We start from the raw sequence: 22,821 nt of genomic DNA, 5'->3' as shown, positions 1-22,821 counted from the left end.
CTCGTTTCCATTACCATGTGCCCATTATTTCATGTCTTCTGCTTGTTTTATCAAAAGAATATTCATTTCCTTTCATCTTAAGTATCAACAGAATTATCTTCCCAAAATATCCTTTGTACCTTCACTCTGGTCATCTATATTTAGTAGCTTTCCTGATTGCTTATAATAAAGGCCAAATTGTAATGTGACTCATTTTTCAAAAATCCTTCATTATTTAATCCCAATCTACTTTTTTTTTTTTCTTGGCGGTACTGGGATTTTGAACTCCGGGCCTCATGTTTGCTGGGCAGGCCGCAGTCTACTTTTGCAGCAATTCCTTTCAGTATTTCCAATCTGAACCTCTCCAGCTAGTTCTATTCTAATTGCTTTGTGTGGAATATGCTTTAACTTAGCTGCTACATTTATATCCTCCTTTACTTGTGCCATTCTCTTTATCAAGAATTCTTTTTTCTCTGTTCAAGTCCTATATATACTACAAAAACCATCAGGCCATGCCTTCCTCACTAGGCCAGTCCTTTCTTACATTCATCTGCTGCAATACTGACTCTGTTGAGCTTCAGTACCACGTACTATTTGGCATGTTAATAATGTTATTTTTTCAAAATTCGTGGTTTGTCTGTGGAATTGAGTTACAAGCTCTTCTAGGGGAAGCGTTCAGTTTTACATGTCATTGTGACTTCCACAGGCTCAAACAGTGCTGTCCCTATGGTAGATGTTCAGTAAGTATTTTTGTGGATGTTTTATGAATAATAGGCAATTTCTTTTGAGTATCCTTTAAATTAAAAACAGCTTGTTTTTGCTTTTGTTTTGTTTCTTTATAATGAATTTTTATGACTCACTCTCTAAAGACACAGATACAAACTCAGTTTCTTTGGAGGCTGCCTGTGCCCATATTTCATTTTTGGTAGATAGATACTTTCCATAGATTAAGAGGAAGCTTGTGAGGAAGTTAGATTGCTTTGGTATGAATTTAGAACTTTTTAAATTTAAATGCTAAAAATTAATTTGTTAAAGGGTCATTAGTTTAAAAAACTTTGTGTAACACTTGACTAAGCATTGGTAGAATATTTTCCAAATATTTTGAGACACCTAAACTTACATCATTTAACTTTAAAAATAACTTATACAGAATTACATGCTTAAGTCAATTACCTCAACATTAAAATGGTATTTTAATTAGATTATAATTTTACTATATTCATATGAATCCATTTTACTAAACAGCTTTTGAAAAAACAGTGATTTGGGACGGGAGGCATGGCTCAAGTGGTAGAGCGCTTGCATAAGGCCCTGACTCCAGTACGATTTTTAATTCAATCATTTGCATAAAACTAGTTCCCAAATAAAAAGTTTCAAATATATTACAATTGTATTAACCATTCATTTGTGAATCACATAATTTTTTTGTAGTAATGACAGTCTTAAATATTAACTTCTAATTATTAACATCAAGCTATTTTTTTTGTTGTTGTTTTATAGAATAATAATAACCTGGATGCCTGCTGTGCTGTTCTCTCTCAGGAGAGTACAAGGTATCTTTATGGTGAAGGAGACCTGAATTTTTCGGATGATTCTGGAATTTCTGGTCTACGCAATCACATGACTTCTCTCAACTTGGACTTGCAGTCACAGAATGTTTACCACCATGGAAGAGAAGGGGGTAGAATGAATGGAAGTAGGACTTTAACACACAGCATTAGTGATGGACAGCTTCAAGGTGGTCAGTCCAATAATGAACTATTTCAGCAGGAGCCACAGACAGCACCAGCTCATGTTCCTCAAGGCTTTAATGTTTTTGGAATGTCCAGTACATCTGGTGCTTCAAACTCAACACCACATCTTGGATTTCACCTAGGCAGCAAAGGAACACCTAACCTTTCTCAACAAACTCCCAGATTTAATCCCATCATGGTAACTTTAGCCCCAAATATCCAGACTGGTCGTAATACTCCTACATCCTTGCACATACATGGTGTACCTCCACCTGTACTTAATAGTCCACAGGGAAATTCTATCTATATTAGGCCTTATATTACAACTCCTAGTGGTACAACTCGACAGACACAACAGCATTCTGGGTGGGTATCTCAGTTCAATCCCATGAACCCTCAACAAGTCTATCAACCTTCGCAGCCTGGTCCTTGGACTACTTATCCCTCATCTAATCCTCTGCCACATACCTCAGCCCAGCAGCCAAATCAGCAAGGCCACCAGACCTCCCATGTCTACATGCCCATCAGTTCACCTACTACTCCACAACCGCCAGCAGTTCATTCATCTGGTAGCTCACAGTCTTCTGCCCATAGCCAATACAACATTCAGAATATTTCAACAGGACCTCGAAAAAACCAGATCGAAATCAAACTTGAACCCCCACAAAGAAACAGTTCTTCAAAATTGCGCTCTTCTGGACCTCGAACCTCCGGCAGTTCCTCTTCCATCAACAGCCAGACCTTAAGTAGAAATCAGCCCACTGTTTACATAGCTGCCAGTCCTCCAAATACTGATGAGATGATCTCCCGTAGTCAACCTAAGGTCTACATTTCAGCTAATGCTGCCACAGGAGATGAACAGGGCATGCGGAATCAGCCTACTCTCTTCATATCCACAAATTCTGGAGCATCTGCTGCCTCCAGGAATATGTCTGGGCAAGTGAGCATGGGTCCAGCCTTTATACATCACCACCCTCCCAAAAGTCGAGCAATAGGCAGTAACTCTGCAACTTCTCCTCGAGTGGTGGTCACTCAACCCAACACAAAATATACTTTCAAAATTACAGTTTCTCCCAATAAACCCCCTGCAGTTTCACCAGGGGTGGTGTCCCCTACCTTTGAACTTACAAATCTTCTAAGTCATCCTGATCATTATGTAGAAACAGAGAATATTCAGCACCTCACGGACCCTACCTTAGCACATGTGGATAGAATAAGTGAAGCACGGAAATTGAGTATGGGATCTGATGATGCTGCCTATACACAAGGTAATACTACTACTAAAAAGGAGGGATAATTTTCCATGCTGGGCTTATTGTATATTTGATTTCACAAAACAAATGTTATCCCAAGTAATAATAACATTTGAAAGTATTCATATAAACTTGAATTTCAATGTTATTATCATACAACTTGAAGTTTGATAGTTATCAACTCTTCAGAATAATCAACTCTGGGTTCTTAGTTTTTCATTGTATATAAGGCAATACTGGGGATTGAACCCAGTCTTTGCGCTTGTTAGGTAAGCACACTGCCACTTGAGCCATGCCCCCAGTCCTTGGGGGGTGGGTTTTTTTGTTTGTTGGGGTGGGGTTTTTTTTGGTGTTCGTTCATTTTTTTTAGATAGAGTCTCAATAAGTTTGCCTGGGCTATTCTTAGACTTAGATGTTTGATCCTTTTGACTCCTGTCAAGTAGCTGAGATTGCAGGCATGAGCCACCATGCCTGACTTTAGTTCTTTGTGTATCTGTGGTGATGCTGACTTTCCTTTAAAATTTATGCAAATAAAAACTCATGAAAGTGAATGTCTTCTTTCACTAGATACTTGAAAAATAAGTTTCATCCTTCTGATACAACACTGTTAGTCTGATATCAAAGTCTGAATTGCTGCATGAGTCCTATAATAACTCAGAGAAAATTGATACTTGTCTCTTTTTCACCCTCCCTTAAATGTTAGCTAATGCAACATTTCCTTTTACTTGGAATTGCAAATAAAAACATTAGTTTTAAACCTATCTCAATTGATTTCTGAAATAGACTACTAGATATTGGCATAAAAGTAAATTATGTCTATATTGATTCAAGTAGAGACTATTTCTATTAGATTTTATCTGACCCCTTAAGTTACTTAATTTTCAATAGGAAACTGTTAGATGCATTCAGATAACAAGGTGGAGATTATAGGGTTTTTTCCTTGAATGTTGTTGTAAGTAGGAGTCTTTTAGTGTAAGGACATACCTTTATCCTTAGTGAAGCATTCTGTGTACTAACTTTGGTTGGAAAATACTGTAACATCACCCACTTGCAGCAGTAGTCCGCTATGACTGCTGAAATCGCTCATTCTTCTCAAAATTTCTAGTACACTGACTTTACCACTGAATTTCTTAGAAGAGCTTGACTGTTTAGGTTTATTTTATTTTTGTTTGTTTTGTTTTTACAGTGCTAGGGATGAAACCTTGCACATTCCAGGCAAACACTATTGCTGATTATTTTATATTTTAAAGTGTTATATACTAGTGATTCTCAATCCAAGCTGGGCTGTGATGTGTTCAAATTCCATAATCACCTATAGAGATTTCAAAAAATCAAGTGTCCAGAACTCAGCCTATAAACTTGTGCAGTTAGTCTGAGTGGTGACTCTAGGTGCACGTGCACATATGTGTGCATGCATTTTAGAGGTCCATGGGTGATTCTGATTGCCTAACACTAGAAATTATGTTAAAGCTGATATTTCCCATTTATCTATGACTGACTAGAACCATTTTTAGTTCCAGTAGTTCATGGATCTGAATATGCTGTTTATTATTTCCCTCTTTTTTCCCCCAAGTCTTTTCTTTTCCTCCTCTCCTTTATCAAAACAGCAGACTTCTATATGTTTATGAAGATAATATGATGAGGGAAATTTTCAAGTAAACAGTCATATTTAACTGAATATTACAAATTATATTAATAAGGCTATTCATACTTAACTTGAATATGAAAAGAAAGTGCTTACCAGATGTGGCAGCTCACATCTATAATCCCAACTACTTGGGAGGCAAAGATGGACCCAGGATCACAATTCCAGGCCAGCCCAGGCAAAATTATCAAGAACCAATCTCAATAAATAAGCCAGACGTAGTAGTGGACACTTATAATCCCAGGATCTTGACCACCCCAGGCAAAAGCAAGACCCTATCTGAAAAATAACTGAAGCAAAAGAGTTTCTTAAATGTACCCAACTCTACAACCATACCACCCTGAACACACCCAACCCATCTCATCTTAAAAGTGCCAGTTCCAATTTTTCCCTCTCATTCTCTATTGCATGTCCTGCAATAAGCATTTTTCTCACTGTAGTCAACTTGAACTGCTGTCAAGGTCATCTGTGATGACATTGTTGCTACATGCAGTAGACATCTTTCAGCCCTCCTCTTCCTTGATCTGTAGATCAGCAGCATTTGACAGTCGATCACCCTCTTGTCTATGAAATGCTTTGTGCATTTGGCATCTAGGATTCCCACTTTTTGTTACTCTTAGCCAGTTCTCCCTCATCTCTCTGACCTCTCATCCCTTTACCCTTCCAATTCTTTGTTCCCAGTGAAGTCAGAGCCTCCCAGCTTAATTCTTGAACCTCTTTTCTATCTATACTTACTCCTTGGGTGATCGCATGCAGCACCTTGTCTTTTTTTTTTTCTTTTTTCTGAGGGGAAGGTGTTGAGACAGTGTCTTGATATGTAGCCCAGGCTAGCCTTGAACTCAAACCTTCTTGCCTTAACCTCCTTAGTGCTGGATTGTAAGTGTGTGCCAACCCACCCTGCTCCAGCCTCTTGATTTAAAATAACATTATATACTCAGGACTCCCAAATTGATAACTAACCCACACTTCTTCCCTGGTTCTAAGCCAGCTTATTTAGCTACCTAGGTAACTTCTCTATTGGAATGTTTACTAGATATCTGAAACTTACTGTGTCTGAAAGTAGCTGCTGACATTTCCCCCAACCCATCACAGTTATGGGCAATTTAAATTTTTTAGTGATTACAACAGACCTTGGAAACATCATTGACTCCACTCTTTTCACATTTTACATGTTTTTTCACAACAAATCCTATCAATGCTAACCTTCAAAGTATATCAGGAATTCTGGGGCTGGGGACACAGGTGACTTAAGTGAGATCCTGTTTTCAGTCCCCAGTATTGTGCAAAAAGAAGGGAGGGAGGAAATGAGGAAAGAAATTCTACCTACTACCCCCATTGTCACCATTATCATCTGAGCCACCATCATCTCTCAGATAGGTTATTCTAGTAACCTACATGTTCTCACCCTTGTGTCCTTTTGGTCTTTCATCTCAGCAACCAGAGAGATACTGTTCAAAACACATTTCAGATCCTGTCACTGCTGCAGGAGATGGCTATCTAGTCCATACAGAGTCAAAGCTTTGAAGCTGTGCACTTTCCCACTCTCTCCAGCCCTACTGCCGTCATTAAACATAGGAGGCATATATTGGGACTTTTGTACTTGCTGTTCCTACTATCTGCATTTTCTTGTCAGAAATCCATGGTTATCTTCCTCCCATGTTTCAGAACTTTACTCAGAGTCGCCTTTTCAATGATAGCATTCTTTACCTAAACGTACCCTTGACCCCCGGCATATCCTGTCTCTCCATCCTTGCTTATGTTTGCTCACAGTGGAAAAACAAATAATTTAGGGTTAAGATGTATAATACCTAATACTTGCTGAAAGCTTGCTGTGTGTTAGTCACTGATTTGAATGCTTATTTATTTCCCACTAGCAAGCACTACTGTTATTTCTGTTTTCAGATTAAAGCATTTAGGAGCAGATAAATTAAGTAACTTGCCAAGGAAATTAGCAGAATCTTAATACTACACTAAATGTCTTTTCAGATTTTCTAGGTAACCTTCTGGAAAGACACTTCAAGTGTGTCTTGTGGCTTCATATAGCCCACAAACCACATGTGTCTCAATATGAGAAGCAAGGAGCTAAAAGATCATTCAATTTAAAAAAAAAAAAAAAGACATGTAGGGAAAGAAGTCACAAAAAGAGGTACAATTAGAAATAACTTGAAACAATGAAGTGTTACTCTAGATGAGTATAGAGAAGACCTTCTGAAGCCCCTTAAAGTGGAAAAAAAGAAAAATTCTAATCAGTGAAGGCTCTGGTTTGAGAACTCAGAACCTATAAAACTATAAACTATAAAACTGCAAGTTTCCCCAGAATCCACTACTCATTGATTCTCTTTAACTAACAGCTGTCAGACACCTGTAACAACTTTGACTGATTTCTGTAAACATACATACATGTATCAAATTTCAAAACATTCCTATGACTATGTACTCTTTTTGTTTTCTGCATGCACACTGTATTAGGATGGTTGCTATTCTATGACCTTTCATCTCCTTGTTGCCTCTTGTTTACTATGTAATTGGCATTGACTCAGGTTTATGAATCATCCAGTGACAGAATCTTGAATCAGTGTTTCATTAACTTGGCTCAAGGCAAATCAAAGGATTGTTCTTTTCTGAAAAGTGTGTGTTTTATGCTTTTACCCTGTACATGTGTGATGCTTTATAATTTATACAGCACTCTCTACAGTACTAAATGAGGTGACCTGAGTAATACTGATGATAAAGCAAGGATCTTTTCTGAATTCTGATTCCAGTGGTGTAGGTAAGAGAAAAATACTCTGTCTCCTCCAGTAAAGCTGATCTTTTTAATGAGCTGTAACATACAGTGTCTACATAGAAAAGTAAGTTGAGACAGGTGCTGGAATCATAGGAAAATATTTTTCCAAGTTGAAGAGGGAATATACCTAAGTTGGTAACCAAAATGCAGTATTTTTCCTTGAGTCTAACATTTGAAATCTAAAAGTACTATAATAAAATTTTTCAGAAATGAAAATTTATATTTTAAAAAGGCATGCCTTTTGCTATAGGGTGATGAGAAGAGAAAGAAGTAAATTAGTGAAACTTCTGCCATGACCCTACTCATATCAACACTGAGTCTAATACCACTCCCACTCCCACTCTCTACAGGAAATTAACTGGAGTCCTTCAGGTACACAGGAATCAGGCAAAATAAGTGCCAAGTTGAATAAACAGTCTTGGAGAGAAATTAAAGTTTATAAGTAGGAAGAAGACTTACCAGTAATATAGAAGTAAAAATGTCTTATTAGTAGTAATGTCACCAATCAGATAGGTGCATTCTCACACATACACACATTGATTCAGACCCTGATTGACTTCTGAAAAGCAACAAAAACTACTTTATTGTTCACTGTGTTCTGAGACTTTCTAGATCCTCTCCCCTTCGTAGTGGTATGCCTTTTGTAGCACTGAAAGCTTTGACAGACATGAAGAACAAAACACTACTCATTCAGATCAGTTTTCATGTTCAAGAAAAGAAGGCCTACTTTATTTTGTTACAAAAGCCAGGACTCTTAGCAAACACAACTGCCGAAATGATTTTTCATTCTCTTATATGTCCAGAAATTCATCTGTAGTGTGACTTATCTGACAAACGGTGATGCTTTTTTTTAAAATATGTATATAAAATCATAAATATTTTAATGCCTTTTTCTCCCCAATTATATTTGTGATCCTCTTATACTATTAATATTAGCAGAAGCTTTGGCTTTGAACCTAAAATAGAAATAGAAGTAAAAAAATTTGAGTTGAAAATAAGTGTCTTAGGCTTTGTGTTTCTCATTCCTTGTCATTTTTCACCAGTATTTTCTTCCAAATTGAAATGCTCTTCTATTTGAGATTTAATGAAATGCTAATGTGATACAAATTCAGTGAGCTAGTTATTCTTTTCAAAAGGAAATATAATTAAATTGTTCAGGCTTTTAAATTTGCACTTGTTTAACTTTAGGGATCTACTGATTAGAAATGCCTTTTATAGAACTTTGTTTTATATTGGCTTTGAAATCGCATAATTAAATAATTAACTCAGTAATTAAGATTCATTGACATCAAATTGCTTATGGGTCTTTCTTTTCAAATTACCCTTCTTACCTATCAGTTCTTCTCAGTTTTTAAGACTTACCTTTGTAAATTGGGGTAAATCTCAGGGTTGGAAGAGACTTTAAAGGTCTCTTACGGTAATTGCATTTGTACATATAGACTTTTTTCTTGTTATCATTTCCTAAACAGTACAGTATAACAGTGTTTATATAACATACTAGGTATTACAAATAATCTAGAGGTGACTTAAAGTATGTGAGAGGATATACACACGTACTTTTTTTTGAGTCAGGGTCATGCTGTGTAGCCCAGGCTGGCCTGGAACTCAGGGTCCTCCTGCCTCTGCTTCCTGAGTATTGGGATTAGAGGCATGCACCGCCACACCTGACTTCTATGCTATTTTACATAAGGGACTTAAGCATCCTCCAGTTTTGATATGAAGAAGCCCTATAACCAATCTCCCACAAATACTAAGAGACAGTTGTATATATACTCTCTACAGTATGTATAACTACACATACTTTATGGGAATATATAATAAACATTTTCTTAATATACTTTATAATCTCTACATTTCAGCATGTGCAAATCTTTTTTGTTTTTACTTTTTAGTCATTTTAATAGCTTTATTGCAATATAGTTAACAAATCATACAGCTCACTCATTTGCACTGTGCATATAAACGGTTTTTAGTATATTCACTGATATTAGTCATCACCACAGCCAATAGTAAACACTTTTCATCACCCCAAAAAGGAATCGCAGACTAGAGACCCACAGGAGGATAGGGAACAAGAGAGGATAATAAGAGATTGAATCTGATCCAAGTATATTAAATACATATATGAAAATGTCATAATGAGGCCTATTATCATTCTGGTCACTTCATATAAATGGAGTTAGGTCCTATATGATCTTTTGTAACTGGCTTTTTTCACTAGAAGTTCATCCATGTTGTAGGAAGTGTCAGTACTTTATTCCTTTTTATGGCCAAACAATGTAACATTATATGGATATATGCTGTATTTTGTTTATCTGTGAGTTGATGAGTAGTTTGGTTTTTTCCCACCTTTTGGCTGTTATGACTATTGCTGCTATAAACATTTGTGTTCATGTTTTGTGTGGATATGTATATTTATTTCTCTTCAGTATGTTCCTCAAAGTAGAATTACTGGGACTTACGGTAATCCTGTATTTAATCAGGAAAACATTCAAGCTGTTTTCCAAAATGACTGCACCATTTTGTATTCCCACCTGCACTGTAAAAGGGTTTTGGTTTCTCCCTATCCTCACCAACACTTGCTATTATCTAACTTTGCATTTTCCTGATGGGTAATGATCTTAAGCATCATTTCATGTGCTTATTATTATTGACCATTTGAATATTTACTTTGGCTGGTGGAATGGCTCAGGTGGTAAGAGCACCTGCCTAGCAAGTGTGAAGCCTTGAGTTCAATCCCCAGTGCCAACAAAAAAAAAAAAAAATGAATATTTTCTTTGCCTCTTGTAATTGGGGTATTGTTTTTTATTTCTGAATTGTAAGTGTTCATGTGTGTGGTCTAGAAGTAAGTATCTTATGTGATTTGCACTTATTTTCTCCCATTCCACGAGTAATCTTTTTCTCTTTCTTGGTGATATTCTTTAAGTCCAAAGTTACTGATTTTGATGAAGTTCAGTTTGGGTGCTTTGTTGCTCATGCTCTTTGTGACTTATCAAAGAATCAATTGACAGATAAAAGGTCATGAAGATACAAGAGCTATAGTTTTAGCCTTTATATTTTGGTCTTTCATTTGAGTTAATTTCTTCTATAATGATGAGTTAAGAGTCCAACTTTGTTCTTTTGCATATGGCTACCCAGGTCTCCCAACACTGGACTTTTCTTTCCCTCTTTGAATGATTTTTAGCACCCTTTAAAGGAAATAAGTTGACTGTAAACACATTTCTGGATTCATTCTTTTCCACGATGTATATGTTCCTTACGCCAGTACTACAACTTGGGAAGGGAGACAGCAAAGGTTTATTTGGTAAAGCAAGGGGAAATAGGAGAAACAGAGGCTGCCCCTCACACACAGGAGGTGGGAGCTTTCCTGGTGTAGCGGTGTAGTTATGTCTTCTGAGCTGGGAAATTCCAGCATGAACCCAGACTGAAGTACATAGTCATATCATCTAGCAACCCCTAATCATTTTGCTAAATTCCCAAGCAGAGACTGGATTTAGGGTTGGTTACACTTCTTGATTACCATTGGTGTGTAGTAAATTTTAAAATTACAGTGTGAGCTCTCCTACTTTGTTCTTTTTCAAAATGGTTTTGGCTATTTGGGATCTCATAATCCCATATGAATTTTATAAGCAGTTTTATCTATTTCTACAAAGTTGGCTAGGGTTCTGATAGTGGTTGCTTTAAAAAAAATTTACATATTTGATTAAAAACAAAAAAACCTGCAAGCAGAACAGTGTATCAGTAAAAGTTCTCCTCACCAGAGATGGGCAGTGGCTGTTGATAACCACTTTATTTTTGTCTTCTAATAGAAATCGAAATTGTATATTAAGTGGAAATATACACAAACACATATATACACACACATGCCCTCTTTTTATACAAATGAGACATGATATTTTGCTTTTTGTTTTAGTCTTTATCTCTTTGAGAGAATTTCACGTACAAATCTGCTTTAAAAAGAAATGGCTGGTAATAGTATTTCACACCATAGTATCTAACCAGTCCTCTCTTGATGGGCCTTAAGGTTGTTGCTAATCTAGCTTTAACAAACTGTTGCTATAAAAATCCTTGTATATAAATACTTGTGCCCGTGTCCAAGAATGTTGGCAAAAGAAGTTACTGAGGGCTGGAGGTGTGGCTCAAGTGGTAGAGCATCTGCCTAGCAAGTGTGAAGAAGCCCAGTTAAAATCCCAGTACCACCAGAGAGAGATTACTGAGAGTAAAACTGTTACATCCATGATACGCGTATTTTTATTTTTGATAGATACATCGTGTAGACTTGGTTATGCTGCAGTAACAAGCCATGTCTTAAAAACACAAATGGCTTCCTTTTAGCTTGTACTTCTTGCCCATTGTAGATTAGCTGTTGGGCTGTGTTCTGCATCATCCCCATCCAGGAACCCAGGTTAAGGGAAGCTCCATCTCTGTATTTCCATGACAAAGGAAATACAGCAGATCAGCATTGGCTCCTTAGGCTTCTGCATCAACACATCATTCTTTGGATAAAACAAGTCATGTAAACACACCCAATTTAAAAGGGGATGAAAGGTACAATTCTGCCACATACCTAGGAGAAGGTAGCCAGAAATACTCGGTGAAGGACACCAATGGCTGTCATAGTAAATGCTGCATTGTAAACCTGAGGTGATCTCTAAAGCTGTTGTACCAGTTTACACTCCTGTATTTATAAGTGGGGGCATTTCTAAAAGTGTTCTTTCCTCCTCTCCCCCCACCTATCAAGTAAGTAGGTGGTTGAAAACAATACTTCTTTGCTAGGTTAAAATGTACTGTTGTTTTTTTAAATGTGTATCTTTATATGAATGAGACCAATCATCATGAATTCTTTAAGCCAATTATATTTTTTAATTGGCATGTTTAAATTATAATGGTAAGGGGTTTCATCATGACACTTCCATCCACTCATAAAATGTACTTTGATCATATTTAGCCTCATTACTCTTTCTTATCCTCAACCTTTCCTTCCTCCGTTATATTTCTTATTTTGTTAGCTTTTTTGTTTTTGTAGGGTTCTTAGTCCATTTTTCTAATTCATAGTTACTTTTAACTTGGTCAATAACTTTTTATTTTCTAAGTTTGTTTACTTTTATATATTTAGATTTATCAGCCTTTTTTCCTTAGGACTTCTGGGTTGTGCATCTTATTTACAAACTCCCCATTTCAGGATTTGAAAAAGAAATCAACAGAAACCTTGTACTGTATCTGTACTTTCTCTTTAATTTAATGATGCTCCTTAAAACCTCCTTGAAGTGGTCTCGTGGCATCCCATCACAAACTTGAAAGTAGCTACCGTATCTCTTTTTTAAACAGAAACCTTTCTAAGGTGTGAGCAGACCTAATCTCTAAAGTAACTTTTAGACAATGTCTCTCTGTTAATGTTAGAAGATTAAGAAGATTACATGCAAGATCTTAATTATTTACAAATAAATACCAGCAAATTGTTTAGCAAGAGACCCCGTCAGTTTTGATAAAATGACTAATACATATCTCTTATTAATACTAAGTAGAAATAATCTAAATGTCTTAAAAATAGTTACAGTGATTAAGCATCATCCCTCATAGTTTTGTTGTTGGGTCTGTTCCCAAATTACAGGGCCAGTTGCAACACTGTTAAAAGAAATGATTTCATTTTGCCCTTAAAAATAGCAAAATAGATGACAACAGGATGCTTTATTTTAAAGAGTTTTCAGTTACCAGATAAGTGGCTAGTAGTAAGACAGCCATGTATAAAAAGATATAATCCCTGATGTCAACAAATGGCAGTCTAGAAAATTTAGGATTCAATTTTGAAGCTGACATTGTACTTTCTTAGGTATAATGACAGGCTGACTTAAGCATGTACCTCATTTGGGTGTATAAAATCATAACAAAATTTAAAAGACTAGAAATAAGTGCCTATTAAGTTTTTCAATGGCACAATTTCTTTTTTTCTTTTAAATAAACCTAAAATCAATATCTGGTCCATTTCATAGTGGCATATGTATTTCTTTTTAGTAAGCATTGTTCTGTAATGTTTTAGTGTTTTGTTTTTAAGCTTCTGGACAAATCAGGCATTACTTATGTATAGGGCCTAAAATTATTAAAAGTTAACACCATCTGGAACTTCAAGTGTGTTTTTCTAGTTTCAAATGAAATTAAGTAACCTTAGTCTCCACTGTTCATCAGAAGCTGACAAAAATTGGTCAAGACTAAATTTTCTGTGTGCAACATCTGGAATACCTGAAGGAGTGGTCTAGATTAAGTTCACAAGTACTCGATTATTGTAACAACCACAAGAGGGAGTTGCATACTTAAGTTACTCTTACCCGTTAATTCTGACAAAGAGGATTTTAAAAGTACTGAATTTTTTTTACCTGTAGTTCTTCCTTTTTCATCCATTTAGGAAGAAAAATATATACAGATGAGTTTGAAAAACTAAAGAAATAAATGACATATTAAATACACCACCTGTTTTATTTCCTTGGTAAAACTAGCATACAGAAAAGCCACCTATATGCAATTTCACAATGTATTATATCTTGCTAAATGAAAAAACATTAAAGCTAAACATTTAAGGAGACTTTAAAGTAAATCTCAAGTTTTTATATATCAGTATTTCTATTTCTTGGGCTTAAAATTAGTATTTTATTCTATTATCCGTTAAAAGTCAAATGTCATTATTTTATATTTAATAGATACTTAGTGCCTATAGTTTTTTCAGGGTAATAACATGTAAGCTGTTGAAATAGTTTGTTTTCTTGTTTCACATTTTTCTCATGGTATTAATTTATTTAATACCTTTTGAAGAAGAGCATAAAAACTCAAGCTCCACTACTACTGAGATTATTTTAAACTCTAAAATAGTGAAAACTTCATTTTATGAAGATACATACACTTTTGTGTGTCCAATATATAGTTATTTTGTTTATATCTAATTACATGTGACACATATTATAGAACATATATACTATTGTATATACATAGAGAGCTTTAGTTTAACTTTTAAAATGTACTTATACAGTTTAAACCTTTTTCTGCTAACTTCTTGCTATGATAAATAAGGTTTTCACTGATTACACATAAACTACAAGCCCTTCTCCCTTTCTTTTTACCTGTCTTCCCTGCTTATATCATCTGTATTTTTATTTACATAACATATATTTATAGTGGATACCTTTTACATTTTGTTCATAATTTCTTAGTCTCTTCCACCTGCCATAGCAAAATACTTTAGATAACTTATAAGCAGCAGAAGTTTAATGCTGTCACTTTTGAAGGCCGGGATATCCAAAATCTAGGTGTCAGCAAATTCAGTGTTTATTAGGGTTCATTACTCATAGATGGTAAATTCTGTGTGTCCTTACATGGAAGGGTAGAGTGGAAACAGCAGAGCAAACAACAAAGTGTCATTGATGAGGGCACTAATCCTATTCGTGAGTGCACAGCCCTCATGACTTAAACATTTCCCAAAGGCCCCTCATTTCCTACTACCACAGTAGGGGTTATGCTTCATGATAGAAATTTGGGAGACACAAACATCCAGACCATGGCACTTTATATAATTGCGCATGGTCTATAGGTTGATGATGAAGCTGAAACTTAATAAATAACATATATATTAGTCTTGTAAATGTTCACTATAGAGCCAAGTAGTTTATCTGTATTACAGTTCTTTGTTATAGCTTTCTGTTTTTCTTGGAATTTTTAGAAGGGTTTTTTTTTATTCTCTGATTTCATGTTCTTTAAGCATCTCTGAGATTTATTCCCTTTTCCAAAAGATTTCTCTTTAATCATCAGCATAGCCATCAGCTACAGATTTCTTTTATTGCTTTTATAAATAGGAGTCACCATTTCTTGGCTATTCTACTGTCTTCCTTCTTGATTTATCCCTTCAGTATGCTAGAACATCTCCTGAAATATCTAATAAAAGACTTGAGAGATAAAACTTAAAAATCCTTAAATGTCTGAAAGTACCCTTGTATTTTAGCTTGGTATAGAATTTCTGGATGAACATGTCACTGAAAAACCCCAGGTCACTAAGGAAATCTTCTATCAGTGTAATTCTTGCACCTTTATAGGTGACCTATATTTTTTCTTTCTGGAAATCCTTAAATCTTCCTTTGTATTTAGCAGTGTGAAATTTTATGATGGAGTGTCTTGGTATAGGTCTTTTTCTTTTTAATCATCTTTGTCCCACACTTGGTAGACTCCTCCAGTTTAAAGGTTAGTGCCATTCACAATAGCCAAGTTATGGAAACAGCCAAGATGCCCCACCACTGACGAATGGATTAAGAAAATGTGGTATCTATACACAATGGAATTCTATGCAGCCATGAAGAAGAACGAAATGTTATCATTCGCTGGTAAATGGATGGAATTGGAGAACATCATTCTGAGTGAGGTTAGCCTGGCCCAAAAGACCAAAAATCGTATGTTCTCCCTCATATGTGGACATTAGATCAAGGGCAAACACAACAAGGGGATTGGACTATGAGCACATGATAAAAGCGAGAGCACACAAGGGAGGGGTGAGGATAGGTAAGACACCTAAAAAACTAGCTAGCATTTGTTGCCCTTAATGCAGAGAAACTAAAGCAGATACCTTAAAAGCAACTGAGGCCAATAGGAAAAGGGGACCAGGTACTAGAGAAAAGGTTAGATCAAAAAGAATTAACCTAGAAGGTAACAAACACTCACAGGAAATCAATGTGAGTCAGTGCCCTGTATAGCTATCCTTATCTCAACCAGCAAAACCCCTTGTTCCTTCCTATTATTGCTTATACTGTCTCTACAACAAAATTAGAAATAAGGGCAAAATAGTTTCTGCCGGGTATTGGGGGGGGAGAGGGAGGGAGCGGAGTGGGTGGTAAGGGAGGGGGTGGGGGCAGGGGGGAGAAATGAACCAAGCCTTGTATGCACATATGAAAAATAAAATTAAATTAAATTAAAAAAAAAAGGCTACTGCCTCCCTTCAGCCCTGGAAAATTCTCTTCTGATCCCCACTAGTTCTCACATCTTCTCTTTCTAGACCTTCTCTTCTTCAGCTGCTTAACAAGCTAGACCAACTTCCTATTTACTTTCCTTTCTCATATCCTCAGTATCTTCCACCTACTTGTTTTGTATTTTACATTTTAGAAGATTTCCTTAATATGCATTCCAACCCATATGTGAAGTTTTCATTTCAGCAGTGATATTTTTAATTCCTGAGAGCCAGTTCTCTCATTCTTTTTCATAGTAGATTGTTATTTTATGAAAATAGTGTTGTTTCTATTCTCTTAATGTTATTAATTAGAATTTAAGCTCTTTCCATTCTCCTGGATTATCTCCATTTAGCTGTTTCAACTTTTTTTGTTTATCACTTCTTTCATGTGTCAGATATTCCTGAAATATGTGGTAATCCTTGGCTAATTGCTGAATTTTAGAATGGAGTACCACTTAGTATTCTGTGTGTATGGGGGCCAGGGTGGGAAAGGGAAGAGGCTTAAAAATGAACAAGAAGCTGCATGCAGCCTGCCCTCCACAATGGGAAGAGACTGACTATCTCACATACAGATAGCCAATGAAAGCACTGTTTTTCTGGCCCCTTCCTCACCTCAAGTACAAGGCTTGGTTAGCCATCTTCAAAGTCCTGGCTCCTATAATTAAATCTTTATAGCTTAGCTTTGTAAGTCAGTATTAATCTGTATGTAAATAAATGACAGGTGAAGAAAATTTTTCCTTCATGGAAGCCTGTGAACAAATCTCCCCAACTCCTGAATAAGTTGGTTTTACTAGAGTGTGCTTGAGCGTCGTTTGTCTGTACGATTACTATGATTCTTTAAAATTTCTTTATACATCAAAACAAAACAGAAAGCAGGGTAAGTGATTTTTCTCAAGTCTCTATGCATAGATAGTTTTCCAGCAGCGTTGTCTCATAATGCACAAATATTGGGGAACATTTTATACAGCAAAGTTTAAAATTATAGAAGCCACAGATACAGAAGAGTTTAACTGTAACTAAATTTAAATTGTCATGGCAATTTTTAGAAATTCACCTTGACTTCATTTTCCTCTGAACCTCATCTTTCTTAGATTCCTTTCTAAAAATCCCAAACCATAAATCAAAAGTGAACTAGAGACAAAGAATTGCTAAGGAGTAGAGGTACCTCTTTCCTACTATTTTCAAAACAATTTTAGCTTGTTTTTAATAAGACACATTCCTAAGAGATCCTAAGTAGTCTACCAACTGAGTGTGTCATTTTGAAGTGATACAGTCATCATAATTCTTAACAGTTTGTTTCAATTGGAAAGATTTACTCTTAAATAAATTGTAAGGCAGTTGTTCTACAGTGTTTTACTATTTAGGACCTCGGTCCTAGTCCTGTCAGAGCCACATATTCAGCCATGGTAGAACCTCCTTTCTTTTTGAGTTACCAAGAATGCAGTCTTTCTATTTGTTTCAGAAACATTCTGAAGAATTTTTTCTTTTTCTTCCACTTGAGCCACACTTCTAGCCCTTTTTGCTTTGGTTATTATTGAGATAAGGTCTCCCATTTTTTGCCAGGGCCAGCTTGGACCACAGACCTCCTACTTAATGCTTCCAATGTAGCTGGGATGACAGGCATGTACCACCACACCCAGCCGTTTTTTGCTGTTGAGATGGGACTCTCACTGACTTTTTGCCCAGGCTGGCCTGGCCTTCAGCCATGATCCTTCCAATAATCTCCATCTCCCAAATAGGTGGGATTGCAGGTGTCAGTTGCCACGCCCAGCTCAAGAATTTACTCTTTACTTTTTTTAACTATAATTTTTTATTATGTTATTGTTGTACATATGGGATACATTGTGACCTTTACAAAAATGCTTACAATATATCATAGTTAAATTCACCCCTTCCATCATTTTCCTTTATCCCCTCTTTCCCCATTCTTAGAATGGTTTCAACAGGTCTCATTTTTCCATTTTCGTATATGAATACATAACCACATTTCCACCATATTCACCTCCTTCACCCTTTCCTTATATCCTACCCCCTCCCACTGGCACCTACTCCTCCAGAGAGGACCTGTTTTACCTCCCTGACCCCCGTTTTTGAAAAATGACATTTTTGTTTATTTAAGATAGCTATACAGGGAGTTTCATTATGACATTTCCATATATATATATAGATAGATATAGATATATATATATAGATATATATATGTATATACACACACACACACACACACACACATATACATACATACATATAGTGGAATTTACTCTTTAAATTCAGAAACATCTCACAGCCATACCTAGTTCCTTCACCAACTCTGGTTCCTTCATTTCTAAATCTTTGAATCACATGTTTGCCCAGTGTGAAGAGTTATTCCTACTAATATTGGCCTTTTTTGTAACTCAACCCTGTCTATGATTTACTTTCTTATTTTGATAGAAACATTAAAAAGTACCCAATTAGGAATTCCCAGTGGCGCTATCTGTGACTGGGAGGATGTTCAATCCCTGTGCTGCAGTGTGTGCTCTATGATACATTAACTGGAAAATAGAGTGTCTTTTGTGATTTTTTTCCATTCAGAATGAAAGTTGTGTACTAACACTACTTTGTGTTCAGTTTGGGTAATTTATATCTTTAAGTTCACTGATTCTTCTATGTTCAATATACTCATAAGCCTATCAAAGGAATTCTGTCTCTGGTTTTTTGCTTCCTTGTTAAGTCGTTCCAGAATCTGGATTATCCTCCAGTACGGGTCTGTTGATTGCTGTGGCTCTTGATGAGCCAGGCTTTTCTCTTACTTTTGTGTGTATCTCGTAATTCTTTATTGAATGTCAAACTGTGGAAAGGAACAAAAGAGATTGAGGTAAAATGACATTTACACCCAGAAATGGGGGCACTGCTTTCTGTCAGTATGAGGAGTTGAGTCAGTTTATTCAGGAATGGAGCTGAATTTGGTTCATCTTGCAATTTCATCATCGTGCAAACATTGTAGAGTGTACTTACACCGGCCTAGATGGTATTGCCTACTACATATCAAGACTACGTGGAATAGCTTGTTGGTCCTAAACTGCAAACATTAATAGTGTGCCATTGTACTGAGTACCGTAAGGCACTTGTGAACATGATAGGTAAGTACCTTACATATCTGAACATACCTAAACATAGGAAAACCAGAAATTACTTAGAATTAAAAGTACTAAGCAGTAAGAATTTCCAGTTGCAGTATAATCGTATGGGACCACCATTGTTCCCATAAGTCCATCATTGTCCCAAACGTCATTGTACAGCACATGACTGTGTGTGAGACCTTTTAACTCCTACTTATGTTTTCTGTCACTTTCCTTGTGCACTCTGGGTTGACACTAAGACTTACCTTACAGGTCACCAACTGTGTCTTAGACTATTTAATCTACTTGACTTTTTTTCATTTCAAATGACTCGTTTATTTCCAGAGATTCGAGGTATTTTCTCACATCTGCCTATTTTCTCAAGATAAAATAATCCCAAGATGTCTCTTCTAAAAGTAGGTTCTGATATCTTCACGTCCAATCCAGTATCCTAAAAGATGAGGTTTATATTGTCCAGAAATGGATCACAAGGACATATATACAACTATTGATAAGGTTTGCCAGCAGTTCATCATTCATGCTGCAATATGGGTTACTTATTTTATTTCTTTAAAAATCCTGGGAAAATATTTTCACTAAGTATGATCTGATTATAAGAAGAAAAAATTGTTCAGTTTCTCTAAATGATATTGTTCTTACTTTGCAATTTGAACGGATTAATGTTAACATTCATGTGGTTTGAAGTCAATCTACCTGTTTTATTTGTTGCATACATCAAAATGTGTTCAACCTGTTCCACACTCCCTTCTAAAATATCTATAAAATTTTAATGTTAGAATACCTATGTATAGATCAAACATATGACCCTGAAGTAAAAGGGGTTGTCCTTTCCAAGGGTCAGATGTGAATCAGATAACAGCGAGTAGGTTAACTACACTAGAACGTCTAGAAAAGTTATAGGCTGAAGATAACTATCTTCATCTAAAAAGTGAATTTAATCCTAACCCTTAAAAAAATTGAAAAATTAAAGTGAATGACATTTGCTTAAATGATTAAAGCTATTTTCAGGCTAAAATTTCTGAAATTTTATGCGTTTAAACTGACAATATTTTGGTTCACTGCAGCTTTGGGATTCTTGGCAAATTCTTGTTTGTCACAAAGATACTCATTTGTTGTGTTTTCCCAAGTCTGCTTAAAGGTTTACTGCTGAAGTGGGGAGTCCTCATGTTAACTATGTTTATTGCAGCTCTGTTGGTACACCAGAAGGCCAGAATGGAACGACTTCAAAGAGAACTTGAGATTCAAAAGAAAAAGTTGGATAAACTAAAATCTGAGGTCAACGAAATGGAAAATAATCTAACACGAAGGCGCCTGAAAAGATCAAATTCCATATCCCAAATACCTTCAGTAAGTCTTACATGACTGTCATGACCTCTGTGCTTGAACAGAATAGACTGTCTGCCATAGTGTAAAAAGCTTGATCTAGTTTTCTACAAATGCTCTTAATTCATACTTGTTTTCTGTCCTTACCTTTCCCTCCAAACTCTATACTTTCTTACTGATGACACAAGAATTCAATGCAAAACTTTCTTACATGGAATTATTTTTCAGCTCGAAGAAATGCAGCAGTTGAGAAGTTGTAATAGACAACTCCAGATTGACATTGACTGCTTAACCAAAGAAATTGATCTTTTTCAAGCCCGAGGTAAAGTTCAGTGCATACTCAGCTGAAATTCATTGAATTAATCTGCCATCTCTTTTCCTGTGGCTGAGAACAGATTTACCAGTCATAATCTTACTGTCGTAAAATTTTTGGCCAAATAGTGCTAAAAAACAACTAGAATTTTATTTACCCTTTTCCCTCCTCTCACCCCTAACAAAAAAATAAGTATGTATTTGATTCAATAGTAACTAGGTATATTTTAATTCTTAAAATCTGCTTTAGGAGCACCTGATTCTTTCCCATTCCTGCTGCTTCATGCTGGTCTTGGGGACAGAAGGTGCTATACTCTGAGCAGAGAACTTCCAGATGGGTTGTTTTCCATTTGTCTTGGGCCCTGTCTCTGCAACAGTGCCACATTACTAAAAGAAAAAAAAATAAATCTGCTTTAGTCCTGTGTTAAGGGAGGATTGATGAGTCTCTCTGTCTAATACATTGCTTCTGTGTATGCAGAGTCTGTTATAATAATGTATCCCTTTATTTGCCCTTTTTTCTTTACCTTTCAAGAATTATGAATTCAGCTCTCAGTGACACTATCTTAACTGCTAAAATGGGGGGGGGAGTATAGTTGTACATTCTTAGGACAGTGATAGATTTTATACTTGAGTTACTAGTAACAAGTAATGATTTCATATTGTAGGAAAAATTGTTTACAGTTTAATTCAGTTCCATAGAAAACTAAAATGAAATTTTGTTACAGAAGCCTAATTTTGCAGGGAAATAACAGAAATATATGAAATAGAAAAGATAGGAAAAGGAAGGAAACCAACATAAAAAGTCCTTAATCCCACTTTTGACTGTGTTCCAGCAGCTATTGCATTGAAAGATAGTTAATTTTACTTAAATTTCTTTTAAAATGTTGTGAAACAGAGAAAAATGCCAGAATTTGATCTTTGGTCTAGAAACTACAATCCTTGAATTTGTTCCTCTTGTGTCAGATCTGGAACCATGATACCACATTAGCACAAGGTCATTATGCTTCTTGGGGAGGGCAGTCCAGTTCCTTAAGTCTGTGTTTGGTAATTTCAGTTTTTTTAATTGTTAAATTTTAAGTTATTTTAACTTGTCACATAGAACAAGAGTCTGCTTCTAATTCTTTCTTATAAGCATTAATTTATCTTCTTCCCCAATTTGCCTCTGTTTATGAGTACTATATTTTTAAATATATTTTTGAAATTTTACATATAATTTGAAATTAAAGATGAAAATAATTGAAGAGCATTTCTTCTGTTTATACTGTAATATTTTTAGAAAGAAATGCTTGCTTTAAAAAATAAAATTAAGTATTTTTGAGCTATAAACACTGATATATTTACTTTTTATATATTTCAGGACCACATTTTAACCCCAGCGCTATTCATAACTTTTATGACAATATTGGATTTGTAGGTCCTGTGCCACCAAAACCCAAAGGTTAGTGTATCCATTAAATGTGAAACTGTTACATCTTGAAAAGCAAGGTCTTACGATATTTTTATTTTAACAACCTTCCACTCAAGTAGTGCATCAAACATTGGTTTTGGTGTATTCATCAAGGAAGATGTTTGTTTTCACCTATATGCTGGGATTGGGAAGAATGCAAAAGTGTAATGTATTTAGCTTTTTAAAAGTAATATTTGTGACCTTAAGAATCACTCTGTATTCCCAAAATAGCAAATCGTGATTAA

General features: G+C 35.7%; 1 protein-coding gene and 1 non-coding gene across 7 annotated transcripts in view; both read left to right on the top strand.

Moving 5' to 3' along the window:
* The window catches only part of Tab2 (TGF-beta activated kinase 1 (MAP3K7) binding protein 2), a 72,948-nt gene that overhangs the window by 45,755 nt on the left and 4,372 nt on the right, over positions 1-22,821 (top strand). For all 6 annotated transcript variants that reach the window (XM_074072402.1, XM_074072400.1, XM_020173185.2 and 3 more), the window contains 4 exons: positions 1,480-2,980; positions 20,681-20,841; positions 21,046-21,139; positions 22,487-22,567. In XM_074072402.1, the coding sequence (XP_073928503.1) occupies positions 1,480-2,980; positions 20,681-20,841; positions 21,046-21,139; positions 22,487-22,567 (1,837 nt within the window). The remainder of the gene's footprint in view (positions 1-1,479; positions 2,981-20,680; positions 20,842-21,045; positions 21,140-22,486; positions 22,568-22,821) is intronic.
* On the top strand, positions 21,382-21,516 carry LOC141416634 (small nucleolar RNA SNORA55). Its single transcript, XR_012441265.1, has one exon. It is a non-coding gene; the product is annotated as a small nucleolar RNA SNORA55 (small nucleolar RNA).

The sequence above is a fragment of the Castor canadensis genome, chromosome 1 (genome assembly GCF_047511655.1).
Source record: "Castor canadensis chromosome 1, mCasCan1.hap1v2, whole genome shotgun sequence".
In the NCBI taxonomy this organism is placed as follows: Eukaryota; Metazoa; Chordata; class Mammalia; order Rodentia; family Castoridae; genus Castor; species Castor canadensis.
Note: the sequence above shows the minus strand (reverse complement) of the source record. Positions and strands in the feature narration are given on the sequence as shown.